Genomic DNA, 25787 nt, shown 5'->3' on the forward strand with positions numbered 1-25787 from the left:
CAAACTCACAGAGATCTGCTTGCCTCTGCCTCTCGAGTACAGGGATTAAAGGCATGCACTATCACGTCTAACCTCTTTAAGAATATCTTAATAGCTGGGCGGTGGTGGTGCACGCTTTTAATCCCAGCAGGCAGACCTCTGTGAGTTTGAGGCCAGCCTGGTCTACAGAGCAAGTTCCAGGACAAGCCAGAGCTGTCTCAGAAAATACACACACACACACACACACACACACACCCTTTAACAACTCACTGAGTTCAATTAGTATTGCTTGGATGCTCAGGCACGGGTATGGACTATCCACTGGAGTATCAGTGACGACATCCCTATACCTTTCTAATTATCTATACTTTTGAAAGTATTTAAGAGTAGTTTTTTTCCAAGTGTAGTGGCATGTGCCTATAAGCCTAAGTAAATGTGGCCTGACCTACAAGCCTAAATCTACTTAAAAATGTACCAGGATGTTTTAAAATCCATCTTTAGCAAAACACAAAATAAAACAAGTGCCCAGCCCTCAACACCATTTCTCTCCTTTCAGGCTGTCCTCTTCCCCCATCCCGACCCCTATAGCAGACGGGAGAAACTGGAGCGATGGGGGTCTACCAGGTCCTTGGACAAGTGTATCAACAGTCTCCAGTAAGATGGGAATTCAGAGCCAACACCGGAAAACCAGGAACGCCTGACTGCACCCGACGCCAAGATTCATTCCAGCCGGTGCAGGGAAGTTACAAGAAAAGAGTCTTCATGGATCGCTCTCCCACAAGCTGTCACCCTCCCTCGAGAAGATTCTCGCCTCGGGTACGGTTAGTTTCGCTGTTGTAAATTTTACCTCACGTAATGCCAAAGGGTCAGACACTGGGCCAGATGGCCGGCGAGGGGAGAACACCACACAAGCGCAAAGGCGCACCGGATCCTAGTGCGCACGCGCAGCTCTCTAGGCAGGCTCTCGTTTCCTCTCCGGTGGGGCAAAGCGCCGCCTGGCGTCCCGCCCCGCCCCGCCCCTTGCGTTGCCATGGAGACCCAGCGGCCAAAGCCCGCCCGTGGCAGCGTCCTGGGCCTGGCGGCGGCTTGCGGGGTTTGCGTGGGCGATGTTGAGCCACACAGAGCTTTCGCGGAAGAGCCTGGACTTGGCGGAGATGCGGTCCGGGGGCCTGGGCCGCTGCAGGCGCTTCTTTTGGCTGGGCGTCGCCTTCGACGCGGTGGGTGTGGCGGTGCTGTTCACTGGCGTGTTCGCGAACCTGCTGTTCTACGACATGCTACTCTATCTGGGTTCCATCATCATCTTCGTCAGCCTCCTGTGGTGGATCTTCTGGTACACTGGCAACATCGAGGCGCTCCCGGAAGACCCCTCGAGGAGGACTTCGCCTCGCGCGGGCGAGGTCGGGATGCACCGCAGCGGCAGCCTTCGCTTCTCGCTGACCCTCAGGAACGTCTCCAACACCTTCCGGCGGATCCACCGGCGGCGGCGGCCGCGGCTCCTCCCGAGGGTCCTCCAGACGATCCGTAGCCTCAGCTCGACCGACCCAGGCCAGCTGGAAGGGAACAGCGATGCCGGGAGCAAAGGCGGCAGAACTTCGTTACGTCCGGCAAAGCCTGTGTCCGTTCTGAAGCAGCTAGAGCTTTGCTCAGTCCAGGCCTCTAGGAGCCTGCCCCTGGTCCCTTTGCCTGCCCCTCTCTCGGTTTGTACTTCTAGGAGCCAGCCTGTCTTTTCGGTGACCTCACAGGGCTACTCTTCTGGCAACTACTCCCAGATGACTTTGTCCTCGAACAGTCGTGCACCTGTGGATCTTGACCCTCAGGGGCACTCTAAGATCAGTGTGACTTCTCGGATCTACCCCCTGCAACAGTCAGACAGTCAGAGCCACCTCCTGGTGCCTGTACCCTCTGACAGTTTCCCTATGGTGCCCATGAGCTCTCAGAGCCAAATCCAGAACTCTGTGTCCTCTGACAGTCGTGTGCCTGTGGATCTTGACCCTCAGGGGCGCTCTAAGATCAGTGTGACTTCTCAGATCTACCCTCTGCAACGGGCAGACAGTCAGAGGCACCTCCTGGTGCCCTTTGAAAGTTTCCCTGTGTTGCCCGTGATCTCACAGAGCCAAATCCAAGGCTCTGTAGCCCAAGAAAGCCAGCTCCAGAATCTTCCATATGCCTCTCAAACTCAACCTGAAACTGTTAAAGCTTCCAAGAGCCATTCTTTGGCCATGGAGGTTCCTGTAGTAATACCTGGGTTTGCTCAGACTTCTCAAAGTTGTTCTCCAGGTGTCCAGGAGGTTCCTAAGAATTCAGGTGCTAAAGCTTTGGAGACTTTCCCAGCAACCAGCCATAAAATAGCTCTGGACCAGCCTGACCCTTCATTGCCTGTCTCTGAGGTCACACATACAAACAGGCAGTGTGACCCCACTGACAACCTTCCAGCCTCCAGGGGAGTGAGGGAAAGTCACTCTTCCTAATAGGAATCAGACCCCCGCATGTCTGCTGAGGTCTTTGCCAAGTAAGTGCCTTGGAGGAGAAATTACCAACATTCCCCTTTTTATTGTCAGCATCTCTCACTCCTGTAATGGGAACAAAGTGGTCTGGGACTTGAGGGATTAGCCACGTTGAGAGTTGGTAGGCTTTTGAAACTAGTTCTCTGAGTCATACTAAGGCTTTGACTACTTTATCAGACAATCAAGTCTGTCCTTTTGTTTAAGGTTAGAGAGGGAGTCAGTGGAATATTGTTCTTTAGGACGCTCTGAGTTCTGGAGGAAGGAGGATTTGGATTCTGCAAGGTTTCTCCTGGAAGAAGACAGCTTCATTTTGTACAGGGACATGGCATTAAATGACAGTGAATTTTAGGTGGGGAGTTATTCTTTTTCGATACGTTTGATTTTTGTCAGAGACAGTATTCTTTAATACCCTTCTAAAGCTTCAGTAGGCAAAACTGTACCCAGCTAGAATTTCATAATATTCATATTCATACACATTTTCGGTGAGTTACTTCTACTTAGTGCCAAGTAATATTAATTTCCTGCTTACAACAGTGATAGTTGCTATTTAAATACATTATTTAGATAAAACACTTTGTATAATGTAAAGGTAAGCTTTAAATGTAAGAAAAGTTGGGTAATTCTGAAGTGAAGATGTTGGACCTGAGTTAGCTAGTTTATTCTCCCTCTTCCTCTCTCCTTCCCCCTTCTCTTTCTCAGTTTGTATTTTGTTGTTGTTGTCCTGTAACTCACCCTGTAGACCAGGCTGGCCTTGAACTCACAGAGATCTGCCTGCCTTTGCCTCACAAGTGCTGGGATTAAAGGTGTGGGCCATCCACCACCAGGCTTGTTCTGTAAATCTTTATGGGCATTTTGGCTGCTTTAGTTTTATACAGTTCGAACACCTGAATTCTATAAAATATATCCAATGACTTATGTTCATTTCTATTAAAAGAGAGAAAAGCTGGGCATGGTAGCACATACCTGTAATCCTAGCATTTGGGATGCAGAGGCAGGAGGATTGCTGAAAGTTCAAGGCCAACTAGGATAACATAGCAAGACCTGCCTCAAAAAAATTGGAGGCATGGGCTGTGGTGGAATGACTCCGAGATGGGGCCTGCCTAGGATGCCCATATTCTAGATTGAATCGCCATGCATTAACCACAAAATAATAAAAGAGATATGGTTGGGAATGAATCTCAGCTTGCTTGACATCAATAGTGTGTGTGTGTGTGTGTGTGTGTGTGTGTGTGTGTGTAACTATGTATGAGCAAAACAATAATTTTAAAAAGAAAAGACTGGGCTGGGTGTGGTGGTGCACATCTTTAATCTCAGTACTCACAAGGGAGAGGCAGGCAGTCTCTGGAAACTGGAGGCCAGCCTGGGCTACAATGAAAGTTCTAGGCCAACGAGGGCTATCTCAAAAAAAGAGAACAGGATTAAATGTTATTTCAAAAGGCCATTTCCTGCCCCCTTTATTCTTTGGAGTGGTTCATATGATTGAAATAATTATCTAGGTAGGTCTTAAAGACTTAGACACTAGGTGCCAGGAATAAGGTAAATATGAAGGAACAAGGATGTAGATCTTGCCAACAGAAAGTTTTGTAGTCTTTGTTCTCTGAATCAAAACAATATGAGGATGATTAAAGGTCAGCCAAGGAAAAAGGAAGTCTTTAACAGGCCAGTGGGAGTATTATCTTTTTCACAGGAGAAGCTACTCCATGCCTTCAAATAATTAATTCATTGGCCAAACATTTGTATGCTTTTTTTTTTTTTTTTTTTTTTTTCAGTTTTTCGAGACAGGGTTTTTCTGTGTAACAGTCCTGGCTGTCCTGGAACTTGCTCTGTAGCCCAGGTTGGCCTCAAACTCACAGAGATCTGCCTAGCTCTGCCTCCCAAGTGCTAGGATTAAAGGCGTGCACCACCACCACCACCACCACCACCACCACCACCACCACCACCTGGCTAACATTTGTATTCTTTCTAGCAAGTGCCAGTGCCAGACATTGTATTAAGTATTGAAGAGCCAGTGCTATATTCGGAGGTCCTACTTTTCAAGCACTTACCACCTACCAGGAGGCATGGACACTGAAATAACCACTGCAGTGTAGTACCATGTTTTAAGAATACCAGTGAGGGTTGGGCAAGGGGTGTTTGAATTGGATCCAAAAGTAGATTTTCACTGGGTGAAGGCATGGGTAAGAACATTCCATATGAAGGGAAAGTGTCACCAAAAGAGTATAGAAGAGGGTGAGGAGACATGGCTCAGCAGTTAAGAGGGCTTGCTTTTCTTCCAGAGGACCCTAGTTTAGTCCAGTGCTACACAGAGAAACCCTGTCTCCAAAACAAAACAAAATCTGATGGGTTTGTTGTTTTGTTGTTGTTGTTCTTATTTTTCAAGACAGGGTTTCTCTGTGTAGTCCTGGCTGTCCTGGAACTAGCTCCGTAGACCAAGCTGGCCTCAAACTCAGAGATCCCCTGCCTCTGCTGGGATTAAAGATATGGGCCACCATGCCCTGTGAAAAATGAATAAATAAATAAACAAATAAATAATACAAATAAATCTTAAGCAGGATATAGTGCACAGAACATTGTTTTTTGGTTTTTTTTCTTGCATTTTTATTTTTTCACCTTTTTAAACAAACATTTATAAACTTTGTCTTATACAGATATAGGTATATAAATACAACATTGAGTTCAGTGGTCCTTCAGCATTTTCCACGTAATTTTTTTAACATAAAAACAGGTTATAATTCCAAAGTCCAGAGTTATTTGAAACTGGAAAATATTTTCTCGGTAGAAAATAGTAAAAATGATAACATTTCCCAATGAGCCCATTTAAGCCAAATAATAGCTGAATTAAACATATAAATATTGATTAGATTCTGGGATACAGAAGAAACCTATCTTTATCTGTTCAGAGAACTATGTTTTATCTAAGTTGTGTAAGTGAGATTCCTATTCATCTTCCCCTTCACTGTTTGATTTATGGCAGACATATTTCTATAGGCTAACCCATAATATAAAAAGATTTTAGCCTCCCCTCCTGAAAGTATAGCCAGCATATCCTTTCATCAGCTTGATAAGGTACAAATTCTTATCCTAATAGTGACATATTTCATTAAAGCATGCCCAGTGATTGGGCAAAACCAAAACTTATTATAAGCCACAGTCAACCTAGCGTCCTCCCTGCTAGGTAGGGATCTGTGTCTGATTGTCCTTTTTTTAAATCTAGTATCCACTTATGAGTGAGTACATACCATGTTTGTCTTTCTGAGTCTGGGTTACCTCACTCAGGATGATATTTTCTAGTTCCATCCATTTGCCTGCAAATTTCATGATGTCATTATTTTTCTCTGCTGAGTAGTACTCCATTGTATATATGTACCACATTTTCTTAATCCATTTTTCAGTTGACAGGCATCTAGGTTGTTTCCAGGTTCTGTCTGTTATGAATAATGCTATGAACATAGTTGAGCATGTATCTTTGTGGTATGATTGAGCATTCCTTGGGTATATGCCCAAGAGTGGTATGGCTGGGTCTTGAGGTAGATTGATTTCCAATTTTCTGAGAAACTGCCATACTGATTTCCACAGTGGTTGTACAAGTTTGCATTCCCACCAACAGTGTAGGAGCGTTCCCCTTGCTCCACATCCTCTCCAACATAAATTGTCTTCAGTGTTTTTGATCTTAGCCATTCTGACAGGTATGGATGGTATCTCAGAGTCGTGTTGATTTGCAATTCTCTGATGACAAAGGATGTAGAACATTTCCTGAAATGTCTTTCAATCATTTGAGATTCTTCTTGTGAGAATTCTCTGTTTAGCTCTGTAGCCCATTTTTTAATGTTTTGTTTTTTGAGACAGGTTTTCTTATGTAACAGCTCTGACTGTTCTGGAATTCATTTTGTAGACCAGGCTGGCCTGGGATTAAAGGGATATACCACCACTGCCCATCTAGTGCACACAACTTTAATCAAAGGCAGGCAGATCTTTTTGTGTTTGAAGTCAGCCTATTCTATATATCAAATTCCACAACAGCTACATGGAGAGACCATGTCTCAAAAAAAAAAAAAAGAAAAGAAAAAAGAAAGAAAGGAAGGAAGGAAGGAAGGAAGGAAGGAAGGAAGGAAGGAAGGAAGGAAGGAAGAAAAGCCAGGTGGTGGTGGCACACACCTTTAATCCCAGCACCTGGGAGGCAGAGGCAGGTGGATCTCTGTGAGTTCGAGGCCAGCCTGGTATACAAAGTGAGTTCCAGGAAAGGCGCAAAGCTACACAGAGAAACCCTGTCTCAAAAAACCAAAAAGAAAAAAAAAAGGAAAAAAAAAAAGAAAAAGAAAATCATGAGTCAATTTGGAACTGGAGAGATGGCTCAGTGGTTAAGAGCACTGACTGCTTTTCCAGAGGTCCTGAGTTCAATTCCCAGCACCCACATGGTGGCTGACAACCATCTGTAATGAGATCTGGCAACCTCTTCTGTGTACATAATAAATAAATAAATCTTTTTAAAAAAAAGGAAGAAAGGGGGGCTGTAGAGATGGCTCAGAGGTTAAGAGCACTGACTGTTCTTCCAGAGGTCCTGAGTTCACGAGTTCAATTCCCAGCAACCACGTGGTGGCTCACAACCATCTGTAATGAGATCTAGTGCCCTCTTCTGGCTTGCAGGAATATATGTAAGCAGAACACTGTAAACATAATAAAATAAATATTTTTTTTAAAAAAAAGGAAGAAAGGAAAGAGAGAACAGAAGGGCATGGATGTAGTAGCTAAGCCAGTATAATGCATATATGCATACATACAAACAATGCTGGGCTTAGACCTCGGCACTGTATAAACCAGGTAAGGTTCTGCACACCTGTAATTCCAGCACATTGGAGAAAAAGACAGGAAGATCAGAATTTGAAGATCATCCTCAGCTACATAGTGAGTTTGAGGCTAGCATGGGCTACATGAGACCCTATCTAAAAAAACAAAAGCCAAACAACAATAAAATTAAGTGGCTGGCAAGATGAGTCGGTGGGTAAAGGCGTTTCCTGCCCAGCCTGATGACCTGTGTTCAGTCCCCAAGACGCACATGGTGGAAGGCGAGGACCCACTCCCACAGGTGATAGTCCTCTGACCTTTAATCTTATACTTTTCTCTTTCCTCGAATAGATAAAAATATGTAATAATTTTTTAATTAAGGTTCACTAGTGAGTAGTGGTGGCATGCACCTTTAATCCTGGCACTTGGGAGGCAGAGACTGGTGGATCGCAATTAGTTCAAGGCCAGCATGGTCAGCAGAGTTCCAGGACAGCCAGGGCTACACAGAAAAATCTTGTCTCAAAAAACAAAAACAACAACAAAATGAAGGTTCACTTTACTAGGGGGTTGTGTTTTAAAAAGGTGCCAAGTTGAGGGGACATAAATTTAAAAAATTTAAAGGAACAGATGTAGCTGAAGTGTTCCTGTGTCTCGCCTGGTCCACAGTCAGGACAAATCTGTCTCATCTTCCAGTCTCACAGCCGCTCAGACCCAAGTAAACACACAGAGGCTTATGTTATTTATGAACTGTATGGCCATTAGCTCAAGCTTATTACAGACTAACTCTTACACTTAAATTAACCCTTGATTCTTATTTATGTTTAGCCACATGTCTTGGTACTTTTTTTCAGTTCTGCCTTCACATCTTGCTTCCTCTTTGACTTCTTTCTCAGACTTTTATCATTTGTGTACAGTAGGGCCACTGATTTTTTTTTTAGTTGATCTTGTATCCTACCACTTTACTGAAGGAGTTTATCAGCTGTAGGAATTTCCTGGTAGAATTTTTGGGATCACTTATGTATACTATCATATCATCTGCAAATAGTGAAATAGTGAATTTCTATCCCTTTGATCTCCTTTTATTGTCTTATTGCTCTAGCTAGAACTTCAAGTACTATATTGAATAAATAAGGGGAGAGTAGACAGCCTTGTCTTGTTCCTGATTTTAGTGGAATCACTTTGAGTTTCTCTCCATTTAATTTGATGTTGGCTGTTGGCTTGTTGTAAATTGCCTTTATTATGTTTAGGAATGTTCCTTGTATTCCTGATCTCTCCAAGACCTTTATCATGAAGGGGTATTGGATTTTGTCAAAGGCTTTTTCCACATCTAATGAGATGATCATGTGGTTTTTTTTTCTTTCAGTTTTTCTATATGGTGTATTACATTGACAGATTTTCATATATTGAACCATCCTTGCATCCCTGGGATGAAACCTACTTGGTCATGGTGGTTACTTTTTTTGATGTGTTCTTGGATTTGTTTTGGCAATATTTTGTTGAGTATTTTTGCATCAATGTTCATGAGTGAGATTGGTCTGTAGTTCCCTTTCTTTGTTGCATCTTTGTGTGGTTTGGGTATCAGGGTAATTGTAGCCTCATAAAAAGAGTTTGATAATGTTCCTTCTGTTTATATTGTGTGGAACAATTTGAAGAGTATTGGAATTAGTTCTTCTTTGAAAGTCTGGCTCTGGACGCAAACTGATGGGCGAACCGTGCTACCAGGAAAAGGCGCAAAGCTACACAGAGAAACCCTGTCTTGAAAAAAAAAAAAAAAGAAAGAAAGTCTGGCAGAATTCTGCACTGAAACCATCTGGTCCTGGGCTTTTTTTGGTTGGGAGACTTGATGACTGTTTCTATTTCTTTAGGGGTTATTGGTTTATTTAAATAGTTTATCTGGTCTTGATTTAACTTTGGTCACATCTTGCTTCCTGTATGTCTGGCTGGCGACTCCTGACTCAGCCTTCCTCTTCCCAGAGTTCTCCTTGTCTACTTGTCCTGCCTATACTTCCTACCTGGCTACTGGCCAATCAGCATTTTATTTATCAACCAATCAGAGCAACACATTCACAGCATATAGACAGATATCACCCATCAAACAGAGATGTAATAATAGTCCATGGCTTGTTTAGGGCTATCTGGGAAGGCATAACCTAGTAGTCACAGGTCCTTGGGACTTAGAGAGTGAAAAGAATGTGGTGTGTATAAAAAAAATGAGATAGATGAGGAGTCTTTTATGGATGGGAAACCTCTGATGGCCTTTTACTTTGCTCTTTTATTTTTCTTTAAGGCAGTGTCTTGCTATGTAGCCCAGAGTACACTTGAACTCAAGATTCCCCTGCTTCTAGATCTTTGTAAGTTCAAGGCCAGCCTGGTCAATATAGCAAGTTCCAGGCTAGCCAGGACTATACAGTGACACCCTGTCTAAAAAAAAATCATGTACCTCAACCTTCTGAGTGCTGAGATTATAGCCATTGCCACCTTGCATGGTTTGTGCCTGCTACTTTTTAAATTTTTCATCTTTTTTTTAAAAAACGCCTTATTATTTTTTATTATGTATAGGTATACCTGCATGTGGGTTGTATATGGGAGTGCAGGTGCCAGCCTAAGCCAGAGGCACTGCATCTTCTGGAGCTGGAGTTAACAGACAGTTGTGAGCCATATGATAAGGTGCCAGGAACTGCATTTGAGTCCCTGGAAGAGAAGCAAGTGATCTTAACCACTATGCCATCTCTCTAGAACTTTTTTTTTCAGAATCTCATGTAGCTCAGGCTGGCCCAAATATTTGAACTTCTGATTTTTCGGCCTCTGCCTGCCTGAGTGCTGGGGTTCTGAATATCACTACACTAGGTTTGTGAAGTGCTGGGGATGGAACCCAGGGCTTTCTGCATACTAGGTGAGCAGTCTACTGAGATCCATGCCCAGCACACCACAGCTGTCTTCTTTGCAGAATTTTTAGCAGGGTTGAATTGTGTTTGTAGTCTGAAGTTCTATCTATGACTGTCTGTAAAGTAATGCCAATAGGCAAATAATTGAGATGAATTGCTAATGTTCTCTTCATTAAATTATAAGCCAAAAGTAGACCTCTTAAATATTAGCAACAACCCAGGCAGGGGCGATGCATGCCTTTAACCCCAGCACTTGGGAGGCAGAGACAGACAGATCTGTGAGTTTGAGGCCAGCCTGATTGAGTTCCAGGACAGCTAGGACTATTTCACAGAGAAACCCTGTCTTGGAAAAAAAAAAAAAGGTTAGTAACAAAGTATAGTTGTTCATCTTGCAAAATAGTTCCAGGTGTTTAATTTCTTGTACAGAACCTTTCTGATGGTTACAGAAATGACATCATGTCATCATGTGGAACTACTGTTTACTATAATAGCCCATTTATGCATGTTGCTAGTATGATAAGTACTTATCTAAAACAGGATTACATGTGGTTTTTTCCCCCCATAAAGGTCAAAGTAGTAGATATTTTAGACTTTATGGGCCAAAAGACAAAAATCAAAGATGTGAATTGCGTGGTGTAGTGATGCATGCCTTTAATCCTATCCCTTTGGAAATAGAACTCTATATGCTGCCATCCTGGTTTGTGTATCCAGTTCCTGGACAGCCAGGACTACAATAGTGAGACTGTCTTTAAACAATGCTGTGAGTCAACTTGTGTAACCAAGGAGAAACCCCCTGCCCTGATCTGCCAGTTGGCCTGGAATGGGCACTATAGCTCCTTTGGCTCCAGTTACATTATCTGGAGTCATTCAGGTAACCAAGAACAAGTGGCATAGGGAGAAAAGACACTGTGGGGCAGATCTACAGCCAACACTACCTTTGTCATTCTGCCCAGGGACACCCAGATGTGGCCCACTATTTTCTCAGAATACACAGCCTTCTTCATTTGATGTGCTGGCCCAAGATAAGGCAATTTGCTAACCTCCTGACTCCCAGATGGAGAATCTACCTTTCAGGACCTGGTTTCTTCCAACAACAGAGCACACATTGTATGGCAATACCTACATCCCTGGGAAGGCTGGTAGTCAAAGAGGCAGGCCCTAGGAATGCTTATTTGGGAACTGATTCCCTAGCTTGGTTTTTGAAGCTCACGTTGAGACTCTATAGTAGTATAAAACTAGGATAAGGAGGGTTATATAGAGTGGAGATGCAGTAAAGCATCCTAACAATGGACAGGATAGCTCATGTGACATGGATTTCTCTGACCCACAGTGTCAGTAGTATGAGCCTAACAAGCTTGAATCTGAACCTTTACTGAAACTTTAGATTGGAGGATGGAGGCTCCCTACTGTAATCAGTCTGGCCCTTGGAAGAGTGAGGTGAGAGAATTGAGAGTTGGAGACTATCCTGGCCTATAAAAAGAGAGGCTGTGTCTCAAAAAGCAAAAAAAAAAAAAATTTTTTAATTGCTGTTTTTCATAAGCTTTATTTTTTTATTTGTTATTTGTACTTTCTGGGTGACCTGGAACTTACTATGAAGCCCAGGCTGGCCCAGACTTTGCAGCATCCCTCCTGCAGCTCCCCCTGAGTGCTGGCATTATAGGTATGTGTTCCCATGCCGGCCTTCAGGAGCTTTTCAAAAGATGGTCTTGGGTAGGCAAGAGTATTCAGTGGTGGCAACACTTAGCACCAAGACTGACCTAGTTCTACCCCAGTACCCACAAGTGTAGAGAACCAACTCCTGAAAGTTGTTCTCTGACCACCATATATACACCCTGGCATGTGCATCCCCAAATAGATAGCTAGCTAAATAAATAAATAAATGATTAGGACATAACTTGGTTAATAACTTAAGAGATCCTTGGGTGACTTCTTATGATCCTTACCCAATAGACCATGAGAATCTTGTTTATCTATGTTTCATTTATCTTAGAACCTTAGCTTGTATCATTTTTGAATGAGCATACATGAATTTATTAATAAAATAGCTACTGGGGCTGGGCGGTGGCGGCGCACACCTTTAATCCCAGCACTCGGGAGGCAGAGGCAGGTGGATCTCTGTGAGTTCGAGGCCAGCCTGGGCTACAGAGTTAGATCCAGGGCAGGCACCAAAACTACACAGAGAAACCCTGTCTAAAAAAAATAATAATAAAATAATAAAATAGCTATTGGGTGTTTATAACACAATAGGAGTGACTCAAGGGCATTCATCAGACTTAAACGGTGTTGTTATCTCCACTTAAAGGATGCATTTGACATTGAGAGATTAAGTAAATTTTCCAAAGTTATACAAGTAGAGGAGCTGGAATTGATGGATCATATGTTATATGGGATAGATGACAAACTTTTCTTTCATATTAAAGTTAGTATTCAAGTAGGTGGTCCATACTGTAATCTCAGCACCCTAGAGGTGGAGGTAGGAGGATCAGAAGTTCAAGGTCATCTTTAAGCACAAAGGGAGTTTGAGGCCAGCCAGAGTCACATGAGACCCTGCTTTATTAGGAGGGAAAGAAGGGAGCCAGGCCTGGAGAGAGGGAGCAGAGCAGAGAGAGAACAGAGAGAGGTTTTTTTTGTTGTTGTTGTAGTTTTGTTTTTTCCAAAGCTGAGGACTGAACCCAGGGCCTTGTGCTCTACCACTGAGCTAAATTCCCAACCCTTGACACAAATATTAAATGTAATTTCAGTTGTAATACTGCAGGTCAGTTCATGGATTACTTCTCTATTTAAACCTTTGATTTCAGCGGAAAAAAAATGAGAATTGGCATTGTCTCCTTTTTGTTTTATTCTAGATTATCATATTTATAACTATCATCTCAAATAAAATTGCCTTTTTCTTTCTAGAACTTAATGGTGTTTCTACATACTTCACTGCCAACTTGATAAAAGCACAAGTTCTTACCTTGTTTGAGAAGCTTCTCTCTGGAGTCCTGACCTGTTCCGGATCAACAGACTGCCTGTAATCATTGCCTCAGTACTGGAGACAGCATTCCAGCCTCCAGTAACAGTGCTATTTATTAACAGTACAATACGCCATAATAGACTTTGTTATTCCAATGAAACTTTATTTAAAATAAATTGAGTTTATAAAAATAGACTGGTCTTGTGCAAGCATTCCAGAAACCTGAATGGAAAATAATGTCCCATGTAACATGTGTGTAAGTAAAATCCACATACAAATAGACATTAAAAATAAAATAAAATCCACTGTATAGCTAGGGGTGGTGGCACAGGCCTTTGATCCCAGCACTTGGGAGGCAGAGGCAGGCAGATCTTTCTCTGTGAGTTTGAATCCAGCCTGGTCTACATAGTGAGTTCCAGGGCAGCTAGGGCTATGTAGAGAAACACTGTCTCAAACAAACAAGCAAACAAACAAAAAACAAAAAATATACTTTTGGGGCTCCTGGAGAGGTGACTCAGAAGTTAAGAGCACTGGCTGCTCTTTCAGAGGACCTGGGTTTGTTTCTAGCACCCACATGTCAGCTCACAACCGTTGCAATTCCAGCTCCAAGGGTATCAAACATCTTCTTCTGGCCTCTCTGGGCACTGCATGCAGGTGGTGCACAGATATACCTGTAGACAAAACACTCATACAGATTTTTAAAAAGATAATCTTAAAAAACCCATACCCAAAAAATAGAGTTTGTATTTCAGGATTGTAATCTCATTATGAAAGATATCAGAAAGGGTTAACACGTTTAGTGTGTTATATAGCAACTTAGGTATATTGCTATACAACTTCCATTTTCCACTAATCCCAACACTTGAGAGGGTGGAAGCAATAGGGTGGGAAGTTCATGGCCATCCTTAGGTCAGAGTTCAAGGTAGCCAGCCTAAAGTATACTTGAGACAATATCTCAAAAAGCCAGAAACAGGGCTCAGTGTTAAAGGCTTCTTATCACCAAGCATGACAACCTTAGTCTGATCCCTGGGACTCACACAGTGGAAAGAGAGAACCAACTCTTGCAAGTTGTCTTCTGACCTCACACACTGTCTGTCACACACACACACACACACACACACACACACACACACACACACAGACACACCTACCTGTTGGGGAATATTTTAAGGTATGTTACTTTTGTTTATGTTGCATTTGTTTAACTCTGTGAAGCTGTATTACTGTGCCTGTCCAAAACACCTGGTGGTCTAATAAAGAACAGAACAGCTAATAGCAAGGCAGAGAGAAGAGAGAAAAGGAAAAGTCTGGGAGGAGATCAAAGATCCAGAGAACAAGGAGGACCCAGGGCCCAGCCACCCAGCTACACAGTAAGCCACAGAGTAAGAAACAAAGGTATACAGGAATAGAAAAGGAAAAGCCCAGAGGCTAGAGATAGATGGGATAATTTAAGGTAAGGAAATCCAGCAAAAAACAAGCCAAGCTAAGGCTGGGCATTCATAAGTAAAAATAAGCTTCTGTGTGTGATTTATTTGTGAGCTGGGTGGTGGGGCCCCCAAAAGAGCAAAAACAATATGCATCCATAAACACAAATAAATGCAATTTGGGGACTGGAAAGATGGCTCAGTGATTAAGAGCATTGGCTGCTCTTGCAGAGGACCTGGGTTTGATTCCCCATAACCACATAGCAGCTCACAATGTACGTAACTCCAGTCCCAATGGATCTGACACTCTCTTTTGGCCTCCAAGAACATCAAGTATGCGTATAGACAGGCAGGCAAAACACCAATACAATAAAAACATAAGATGTCTTAAATGTAGTTTTTATTATTTTATTTATTTATTTATTTTTGAAACAGAGTCTCTCTATTTAGTCCTGGATTTGCTGTGTAGACCAGGCTGGCCTCAAACTCACAGATCCTTCTGTCTCCCAAGTACTAGGCATGCCACCATCCCAGGCTGAGATGTAATGAAAAAGTAGCAGCCAGGTGTGATGGCTCAGAACTCTAATCCCAGCCCTGGGAAGGCAGAGGCAGGTGACTCACCTAAAGTTCAGCATACCCAGAGCTAAAGAGTGAGACCTGTTAAAACACAATGAAACAAATTGCCACCATATAAGCCTAGGAAACAAACCATATTCTCAATGATAAGGACTCAAAATAAGCAAAATGTTAAAAATGAACAATTTGTGATTTATTTATTCTACAGAATATCTTCCATGGTTGGAATCTCTCCCAAAGTCATTTGTTGAAAGTCAGTTACCAACATAAAGCAGGAGGAAAGCTGCTTTCTTTCTTTCTTTTTCCTTTGTGGGGCATGGTTTCAAGACAGGGTATTACCATGTAATCCTAACTGTCCTGAAACTTGCTCAGAGATCTGTCTGCCTCTTGTAGCTGAGTTTTTCTCTCCGGGTCCCGCCAAGCCCCAGCAGTCCTGTAGCCCACTTATAAAATAAACACACAGACACTTATATTATTTAAACTGCTCGGCCATTAGCTCAGGCCTACCATTGTCTAGCTCTTACTCTTATACTCAGCCCATTTCTGTAAATCTATATGTCGCCATGTGTTCCATGGCTTTACCTGCTGCCTTCACATGATGCTCCCTGGATGGCAGGCTGGTGTCTCTTCCTTTCTGCCTTCCTGTTCTCTCAATTCTCCTCTCTGCTAGTCCTGCCTATTACTTCCTGCCTGACTACTGGCCAATCAGTGTTTTATTTATCAATTAATCATCCACAGCAGCCTCTGCCTCCAGTTCTGGGATTAAAGCTGTGTCACCACACCAGGCTGAAAGCTGCTTTCTAACAGGACAGGGCCAAGAGGAATCCCTTGCAAAGCTTCTGAGTGGGTTCAGAGCCTTGGGAATTCGGTTCGCAGCCTTGCACAAGGGTTAGGGGAACTAGGTTCTTATTTAGGCTTTTTCTCTTCTTGAGTTTCTTCACACCCCTTTTTGGGAATGAGGATTGAACCTAGGCAGAAGTACTGTCATTCTACAAGCCCCAGCCAACGTCTTTTCTCTCTTCCATGTGAGGATGTCCTCTGTAGTTCAGCAACAAGGGACTATCTTGGAAACCACCACTGGGCTCTCACTAGGCATGAAGCTTACTAGTGCCTTGATCTTGGCCCTCTTAGTCTCCAAACTTTGATGAATAAATATTGTTTTCAAATTATCCAATCTCATATATTTTGTTACAGTAGCATAAATGGATTAAGCCAGGTTCCATTTTTTTCCTATCTTCTAATTTTCATTTGACTATACCTATAATTAAGTATCCCTGTCTGCATAGTGAGTTTGGGGCCAGCCTGGGATACATGAGGCCTTGTACTAGTTACTTTTCTGTTGCTGTAATAAGATACCATGAACAAAGAAACCTATAGAAGAAAGAGTTTATTTTGGCTTCCAAGTTCAGAGGGTTAGAGTACATGATGATGAGGCCACTGTGGAAGCAGGCAGTAGAGCAAGAACACGAGAGATCACATCTTCAACCATAAACGTGAAGCAGAGGTTAAACTGGAAGAGGGGCAAGGTTATGAGTTCTCAAAGCCATTCCCTAGTGACATACTTCCTCTAGCGAGGCTGAAGCTCCTGCAACCTCCCCAAAGAGTGCCATTGACTAGAGACCTAGTGTTCAATACCTGAACCTCATAAACAGGAGATGGCTCATCAGGTAGAGGCCTGTAAGTCAAGCCTGATCACCTGACTTCTTGCATAATTTGTCTTCTCATACACATACAATAAATAAATCAAAAAAATTTTTAAATTCAATTTTTTGAAATGATGGATTTCAGACATATATTTAAGTGACCCTATAGTCCCCTGAGTATCTGAACTACAGACCTGCAGGAACACACCCAACTCTCTAGCCAATATTATTATAGGAGGGTACTGGACCAATGTTTAATGAGAATATTTTTTTTATGTATATGTGTAAACTTATATGTATGCCTGTCTACCACTTGTGTGGCTGGTGCCTTTTAGAGGTCAGAAGAGGACATCAGATCCTGGGATCTGGAGTTACAATGGGTTATCTGCTGCTGTATTGAAATTTGAAAATTGAACCAGGGTCTCATGGGAGAGTATCCAGAGCTCTTAACTGCTGAGCCATTTCTCCAGCCCCAGTTTTTAAAAGGCATTTGCTATTATGTGTTTGTCTTTGTGTGGGTATGTGCATGAGCGCTGTGCATGTGGAGCCCTGTAGCACTGGATATCCTGGAGATGAAGTTACAGGTGTTTGTGAGCCACCTGATGTGGGTGCTGGGGACTGAACTCTGATCTTCCTGCATGAGCCGTATGTGCTTTGTTCCTTCCTTTTTTTTTTTGTTTATTTTGTGTGTATGAGTGGTTTGCCTGCATGCATGTCTGTGTACCACATGCATGCTTGATGCCTGAGGGAAGTGGTGAGTCTCCATGTAAGTGCTGGGAATTGAACCTGGGTCTTTTGCAAGAAAAGCAAGTACTCTTAACCACCGAGTCAACTCTCCAGCCCTGCCATATGTGCATTTAACTGCTCTGCCATCTCTCCAACCAGAAGGTTTTATTTATTTGTTTGTTCATTTGTTTATTTATTTATTTATTTATTTATTTATTTATTTATTTTCGTTTTATGTGTGTCTGGATATGTACCATGTGAGTGCAGTACTAGTTGTGGCCAGAAGAGGGAGTAGGAGCATACTGGAACTGGAGTTACAGGCAGTTGTGAGCCACCATGCTCTTCCTCTGAAAGAGTCAGCCACCAAGACTCTGAGCAGCTGAGCCATCTGTGAGTTTGTTGTTGTTGTTTTGTTTATCTTTTTGTTTTTGGGTGAGTGTGTGTGTGTGTGTATTTGTGTGCATGTGTAATGTGTATTTGTGCCTTATAATATCCTTGAATCTTTAGAAGAATTCCCTGTTTGACTGTTGGCATTGGTTTCTGCTACTTGTGAGCCAAGAGGCTTAGTCAACAGAAGCACTCCAGGGACAACTGTAAAATTCACCTCTGGGGAAGACTGCTCTTTTGAAAGAGAAATTTAATGTGTCTTCTGGGTGTATGGAGTAGAGAAAACTTCACTCTGAAGAATTGCAGAACAACTATTAACAACTGTAATAAACAAGGTGTAAAAAGGAGGCTGTGCCCTCACAGGTACCTTACTAATGTGCTGTGGGATGTCTTTTTGTATGCTATGAATTTGTGTTGCTCTCATTGGTTGATAAATAAAGCTTTTTGGTAAATGGTGAGGCATAATAAGGTTAGACAGTACATTCAAACTAAAAACAGAGATGAAGAAGGGCTGAGTCAGGGCAGATGCTGTGAGCCAACCAAGAAGCAAGATGTGAAATAACCAATAAGCCACGAGCCACATGGCAATATATAGATTAATAGAAATGGGTTAATTTAAATGTAAGTGCTAGCTAATAATAGGCCACCAGCCAAACTAAACTCAAGTTTAGTAGCCTAGGGTTGTTTGTTTTTATTTTTGTTTTTGTTTTTTTTAGCTTGGTTTGATAATGTGAGACAGGCTATCCTGGAACTCAGCATGTAGCCTGGGTTGGCATTGGACTCTGATTAGTCTTCCTGCCTTAGCTTTCCAAGTGCTGGGCTCATAGTCTGAGCTACCATGCCTGACATGGGAGCATAGCCCACTTGTTGGTTTATTTGAAGACAGAGTCTCACTCCAGAACTACATAGCAATTTCAAAAAAAAAACAAAGAACAAAAACAAACAGTATGCAAGTCCTTGGCTGGTCTGGAACTTACTGTAGCTAGAAGTTTTCCTGGTCTTGCCCAGCACCAAGGTCCCACAACCATTTATAAAATTCCTTTGTCCCACCTGGTCCTGCAACCACTCAGACCCAAGTAAACACACAGAGGTTTATATCAATTACAAATTGCATGGCCAAGGTCTATGGCTCAAGCTTCTTGCTAGCTAACTCTTATATCTTAAATTAACCTGTTTCTATTAACCTATAAGTTGCCACATGGGTGTGGCTTACCAGTCTGCTGACATGTTGTTCCTTTGGTGGTGTCTGGTGTCTGCTTTTTTCTTTCCCTTCTCTTCCTGTCTATCTGTTTGGATTTTCCACCTGCCTCTAAGCTGCCTTGCTATAGGCCAAATGACTTTATTTATCAACCAATCAGAGCAACGTATTTTCACAGCATATAAAAGACATTCCGCCATCAACTTACTAACAGGCTGGCTATGAACTCACAGTGATCTGCCTGCCTCTGCCTCCCAGGTGCTGATACTAAAGGTGTGCATGCCCTACCACAGCCTGTTTGTTAACATAGTCTTAACTGTGCCTTGGGAAAATAACCAATTATACTGGGCTTAAGGAAAGTATATTGCACAGTGTGTAGATTTGCACAGCCACTTGGGAAAACTTTTTAAAAATATTTATTTGGTCTGTGTGTGTGTGTATATATGAGTGTATGTACATCTTGTGAACCATGTACATTCCCCAAACTGGAGTTATATAGACTATTGTGAGCTGATGGGGGGTGCTGGGAATTGAACCTACATCCTCTGCAAGAGTAGCCAGTACTCTAAACTCCTGAGACATCTATCCCTGGAAAATTTTTTCATGTATTCAAATAATGGGGTGTAATATGACAGAGAAACTACAATTTTATATTATATGATATAAATTATAGAAATACATGTTGAAAGTAAGTAGCCATTGTTGGTTAAGTGGTGGCGCTTGTGGCTGGCCGTCGCGGGAGGAAGCCATGCCAACGAATGTTGCAGTGGTGGAAGAATCACGAGCCATGGTTACCTTTCTAGAGCTTTATTGGGAGAGAGAGAGAGAGAGAGAGAGAGAGAGAGAGAGAGAGAGAGAGAGAGAGAGAGAGAGAGACCATGTGGAGGGGGAGAATATGGAAGGAGAGGCAATAGGGAAAGAGTGAAGAGAGAACATGCCTGCTTTTTAGGCTGGGACGCCGTCACAGGCTGATGACATAATTAAGGGCATAATCCTTTCATCCCAGACTTTCACTTATTATTAAAAAAAAAAAAAGCAGGTGGATGGGAATAGGGGCGTCGTTTCTCTCAAAAGCTGTTTCCAGCTGACTGTTGGACATCGGTTGGCTCTTGGGGGAGTCTTCCCAGGTAGACAGGCATTGTGGGGTACTGTCTGTCATCCGTTTGCTCTGGAGACATGCATCCCTCTTGGCTGTGGCTGGGAACCTTCTGTCTGACAAGATGCTGGTGACATAGAAAAAAGCTTAGAGAGAAAAGAATCCTGAGATTTAAGAGTCTCATGCTCTACCGACTGAGCCTTTATCAAAAGGCATCTTTTGAGGCCAGGACAATATGGCACCATCCCTGAAGTGGCTTTCACAATCCGGAAAAGGTACAGTGCCCTTTTCTTCGAAGGCAGCTTAATAGGCAGTGGGCCGATGGCTTCTGGTGTGCAATGGGACAGCAGCTGAAAAGTTTGAAAAGTTATTCTTGAAGAGTAATTAAGCTCACGCCTCTCAATAGTAGAATGGCATTTAATAGTGGGATGTAGAGAAGAACAGGATGCTGAGATGAAGCCACATACACACATAGCCAAGAAGAATGGACAGCTGAATTAATAAAAACATCAACAATTTCCAGAATTTGAAATCCTGAATCATGACATGACACTAGTGGAATTCAGGTGTTTCTGGTACATGGACTGCTCTCACCCAATGTGAGGTTGAACTATTGACCTTGTGTACATCCTAGTTCACAAATGAGTCTATCAGATACGCTAAGCCTATAGGCTGAAGATGATGCCCCAACACTGCGGAGAAACCTCAGATGACTGTCCAAGCAGCTGGCTGTTTCTGTCAACTCACAATTTTTTGGAAGTTGCTTGCATGTACTTCCTGTTTTTATTTTTTTATTTATTTTTTATTTTTTTATTTTTATTTTTTTTTGTGATATATATTTTTTTATTTTACAATACCATTCAGTTCTACATATCAGCCATGGGTTCCCCTATTCTCCCCCTCCCACACCCTCCCCTTACCCCCAGCCCACCCTCCATTCCCACCTCCTCCAGGACAAGTCCTCCCCGAGGACTGTGATCAACTTGGTAGACTCAGTCCAGGGAGGTCCAGTCCCTTCCTCCCAGACTATGCCAAGTGTCCCTGCATAAGTTCCTGGTTTCAAACAGCCAACTCATGAAATGAGCACAGGACTTGGTCCCACTGCCTAGATGCCTCCCAAACTGATCAAGCCAATCAACTGTCTCACCTATTCAGAGGGCCTGATCCAGCTGGGAGCCCCTCAGCCTTTGGTTCATAGTTCATGTGTTTCCATTCATTTGGCTATTTTTTTTCAATAATTGAGTAAAACTGAAATTTATTATAAGCCACAGTCGTCCTAGGGACCTCCATGCTATATATATAGCCTCTATGGTTCTATGGGTTGTGGTCTGATTGTTCATTTTATATCTAGAATCCACCAATGAGTGAGTACATACCATAACTGTCTTTCTGGGTTTGGGTTACCTCACTCAGGATGATTTTTTCTAGTTCCATCCATTTGCCTGCAAATTTCATGCTTTCATTGTTTTTCTCTGCTGAGTAGTACTCCATTGTGTATATGTACCACATTTTTTTCATCCATTCTTCCGTTGATGGGCATCTAGGTTGTTTCCAGGTTCTGGCTATTACAAATAGTGCTGCTATGAACATAGCTGAGCATGTATCTTTATGGTATGAATCAGCATTCTTTGGGTATATGCCCAAGAGTGGGATGGCTGGGTCTTGAGGTAGTTCGATTCCTAATTTTCTGAGAAACCGCCAGACTGATTTCCACAGTGGTTTTACAAGTTTACATTCCCACCAACAGTGGAGGAGTGTTCCCTTTGCTCCACATCCTCTCCAACATTGGTTGTCATTGGTGTCTTTGATCTTAGCCATTCTAACAGGTGTAAGGTGGTATCTCAGAGTTGTTTTGATTTGCATTTCTCTGATGATTAAAGATGTTGAGCATTTCTTTAAATGTCTTTCAGCCATTTGTAGTTCTTGTTTTGTGAATTCTCTGTTTAGCTCTTTAGCCCATTTTTTAATTGGACTGTTCAGTGCTTTGATGTCTAGTTTCTTGAGTTCTTTATATATTGTGGAGATCAATCCTCTGTCAGATGTGGGGTTGGTGAAGATCTTTTCCTAATCTGTTGGCTGTCTTCTTGTCTTATTGACTGTGTCTTTTGCCCTGCAAAAGCTTCTCAGTTTTGAGAGGTCCCATTTATTAATTGTTGTACTCAGGGTCTGTGCTGTCGGTGTTTTATTTAGGAAATGGTCTCCGGTGCCAATGCGTTCAAGAGTGCTTCCTATTTTCTTTTCTATTAAGTTTAGTGTAACTGGATTTATGTTTGGTCTTTGATCCACTTGGACTTGAGTTTTGTGCATGGTGACAGATATGGATCTATTTGTAATCTTTTACATATTGACATCCAGTTATGCCAGCACCATTTGTTGAAGATACTTTCTTTGTTCCATTGTATAGTTTTGGCTCCTTTGTCAAAAACCAGGTGTTCATATGTGCATGGATTAATGTCAGGGTCTTCAATTCGATTCCATTGGTCCGTATGTCGGTTTTTATACCAGTACCAAGCTGTTTTTATTACTATAGCTCTATAGTAGAGTTTGAGGTCCGGGATGGTGATGCCTCCAAGGGTTGCTTTACCGTATAGGATTCTTTTAGCTATCCTGGGTCTTTTGTTTTTCCATATAAAGTTGAGTATTTTTCTTTCCAAGTCTGTGAAGAATTGTGTTGGGATTTTGATGGGGATTGCATTAAATCTGTAGATTGCTTTTGGTAAGATTGCCATTTTTACTATGTTAATCCTACCTATCCATGAGCATGGGAGATCTTTCCATTTTCTGATATCTTCTTCAATTTCTTTCTTTAGAGATTTAAAGTTCTTATCAAAAAGGTCTTTCACTTGTTTAGTTAGTGTTATCCCAAGGTATTTTATATTATTTGTGGCTATTGTAAAGGGTGATGTTTCTCTGACTTCTTTCTCAGCCCTTTTATCATTTGTGTATAGGAGGGCTACTGATTTTTTTCAGTTGATCTTGTATCCTGCCACTTTACTGAAGGAGTTTATCAGCTGTAGAAGTTCCCTGGTAGAGTTTTTGGGGTCACTTATGTATACTATCATATCATCTGCAAATAGTGAAAGTTTGACTTCTTCCTTTCCAATTTGTATCCCTTTGATCTCCTTTTGTTGTCTTATTGCTCACACTAGAACTTCTAGTACTATATTGAATAAATATGGGGAGAGTGGACAGCCTTGTCTTGTTCCTGAATTTAGTGGTATCGCTTTGAGTTTCTCTCCATTTAATTTGATGTTTGCTGTTGGCTTGCTATAAATTGCTTTTATTATGTTTAGAAATGTTCCTTGTATTCCTATTCTTTCTAAGACCTTTATCATGAAGGGGTGTTGCATTTTGTCAAAGGCTTTTTCAGCATCTAAGGAGATGATCATGTGGGTTTTTTCTTTCAGTTTGTTTATATGGTGTATTACATTGACTGATTTCCGTATGTTGAACCATCCTTGCATCCCTGGGATGAATCCTACTTGGTCGTGATGGATGATTGTTTTGATGTATTCTTGGATTCGGTTTGCCAATATTTTGTTGAGTATTTTTGCATCAATGTTCATGAGGGAGATTGGTCTGTAGTTCTCTTTCTTTGTTGCATCTTTGTGTGGTTTGGGTATCAGGGTAATTGTAGCCTCATAAAAAGAGTTTGGTAGTGTTCCTTCTGTTTCTATTGTGTGGAACACTTTGAAGAGGATTGGTATTAGTTCTTCTTTGAAAGTCTGGTAGAATTCTGCACTGAAACCATCTGGTCCTGGGCTTTTTTTAGTTGGGAGACTTTTGATGACTGTTTCTATTTCTTTAGGGGTTATTGGTCTATTTAAATGGTTTATCTGGTCTTGATTTAATTTTGGTGTTTGGTATTTATCCAGAAAATTGTCCATTTCTTCCTGGTTTTCCATTTTTGTGGAGTACAGGTTTTTGAAGTATGATCTGATGATTCTCTGGATTTCCTCATTGTCTGTTGTTATGTCTCCCTTTTCATTTCTGATTTTGTGAATTTGGGTGCTCTCTCTTTGCCTTTTGGTTAATTTGGCTAGTGGTTTGTCTATCTTGTTGATTTTTGCAAAGAACCAACTCTTTGTTTCATTGATTTTTTGTATTGTTCTCTTGTTTTCTATTTCGTTGATTTCAGCCCTCAATTTGATTATTTCCTGGCGTCTATTTCTCCTGGGTGAGTTTGTTTCTTTTTGTTCTAGAGCTTTCAGTTGTGCTGTTAATTCATTGGTATGGGATTGCTCCATCTTCTTTATGTGTGCATTTAGAGCTATGAATTTTCCTCTTAGCACTGCTTTCATAGTGTCCCATAAGTTTGGGTATGTTGTACTTTCATTTTCATTGAATTCTAGGAACTCTTTAATTTCCATCTTTATTTCTTCCTTGACCCATTGATGTTTCAGGTGGGCATTATTCAGTTTCCATGAGTTTGTGGGTTTTCTATAATTTTTGTTGTTATTGAGTTCTAACTTTAAGGCATGGTGGTCTGATAAGATACAGGAGGTTATTCCAATTTTTTTGTATCTGTTGAGATTTGTTTTGTGTCCAAGCATGTGGTCAATCTTTGAGAAGGTTCCATGGGGTGCTGAGAAGAAGGTATATTCTTTTGTGTTAGGATGGAATATTCTGTAGATATCTATTAGGTCCATTTGAGTCATAACATCTGTTAGGTCCTTTATTTCTTTGTTAAGTTTCAGTCTGGTAGATCTATCTTTTGGTGAGAGTGGTGTGTTAAAATCTCCCACTACTAATGTGTGGGGTTTGATGTGCGTTTTATACTTTTGTAGTGTTTCTTTTATGAATGTGGGTGCTTTTGTATTTGGAGCATAAATGTTTAGAATCGAGACTTCATCTTGGTGGATTTTTCCCGTGATGAATATGTAATGTCCATCCTGGTCTCTTTTGATTGATTTTAGTTTGAAGTCTATTTTATTAGATATTAGGATAGCTACACCAGCTTGTTTCTTAGGTCCATTTGCTTGGAAAACCTTTTCCCAGCCCTTTACTCGGAGGTAGTGTCTGTCTTTGGAGTTAAGGTGTGTTTCTTGTATGCAGCATATGGATGGGTCCTGTTTTCTTATCCATTCTGTTAGCCTGTGTCTTTTTATAGGTGAGTTGAGACCATTGATATTGATGGATATTAATGACCAGTGATTGTTAATTCCTGTTATTTTTTTGGTTGTGTTGTCCTTCTTTGGTGTATGTTGGTGTAGGATTATCTATTGCTTGATTTTTCATGGATGTGTTTAGCTTCTTTGGGTTGAATTTTCCCTTCTAGTGCTTTCTGTAGGGCTGGGTTTGTGGACAGGTATTGATTAAATCTGGTTTTATCCTGGAATATTTTGTTTACTCCGCCTATGGTGATTGAGAGTTTTGCTGGGTATAATATTCTGGGTTGGCATCTGTGGTCTCTTAGTGTCTGCATGAGGTTTGTCCATGATCTTCTAGCTTTCATAGTCTCTATTGAGTAGTCTGGTGTTATTCTGATGGGTTTGCCTTTATATGTTACTTGGTCCTTTTCCTTTGCAGCTCTTAATATTTTTTCTTTATTCTGTGTGTTTAGTGTTTTGATTATTATGTGGCGAGGGGACTTTTTTTTTGGATCCAGCCTATTCGGTGTTCTGTAAGCTT

The 25787-nt window shown here is 41.7% G+C and overlaps 1 protein-coding gene across 1 annotated transcript; it reads left to right on the top strand.

Moving 5' to 3' along the window:
* Positions 1 to 1016: 1016 nt before the first annotated feature.
* Tmem238 (transmembrane protein 238) lies at positions 1017 to 13299 on the top strand. Its single transcript, XM_028858409.2, has 2 exons — positions 1017 to 2488; positions 13049 to 13299. Exon 1 carries the CDS (start codon positions 1086 to 1088, stop codon positions 2445 to 2447), a length of 1362 nt encoding a protein of 453 aa, XP_028714242.1. The 5' UTR covers positions 1017 to 1085; the 3' UTR covers positions 2448 to 2488; positions 13049 to 13299.
* The last annotated feature ends 12488 nt before the right edge of the window (positions 13300 to 25787 follow it).

This window comes from Peromyscus leucopus, chromosome 8b (assembly GCF_004664715.2).
Source record: "Peromyscus leucopus breed LL Stock chromosome 8b, UCI_PerLeu_2.1, whole genome shotgun sequence".
NCBI lineage: Eukaryota > Metazoa > Chordata > Mammalia > Rodentia > Cricetidae > Peromyscus > Peromyscus leucopus.

Bases quoted from the DNA above. Each gene is read 5' to 3' on its own strand.
- Tmem238 (XM_028858409.2), top strand. From the start codon at position 1,086: ATGTTGAGCCACACAGAGCTTTCGCGGAAGAGCCTGGACTTGGCGGAG.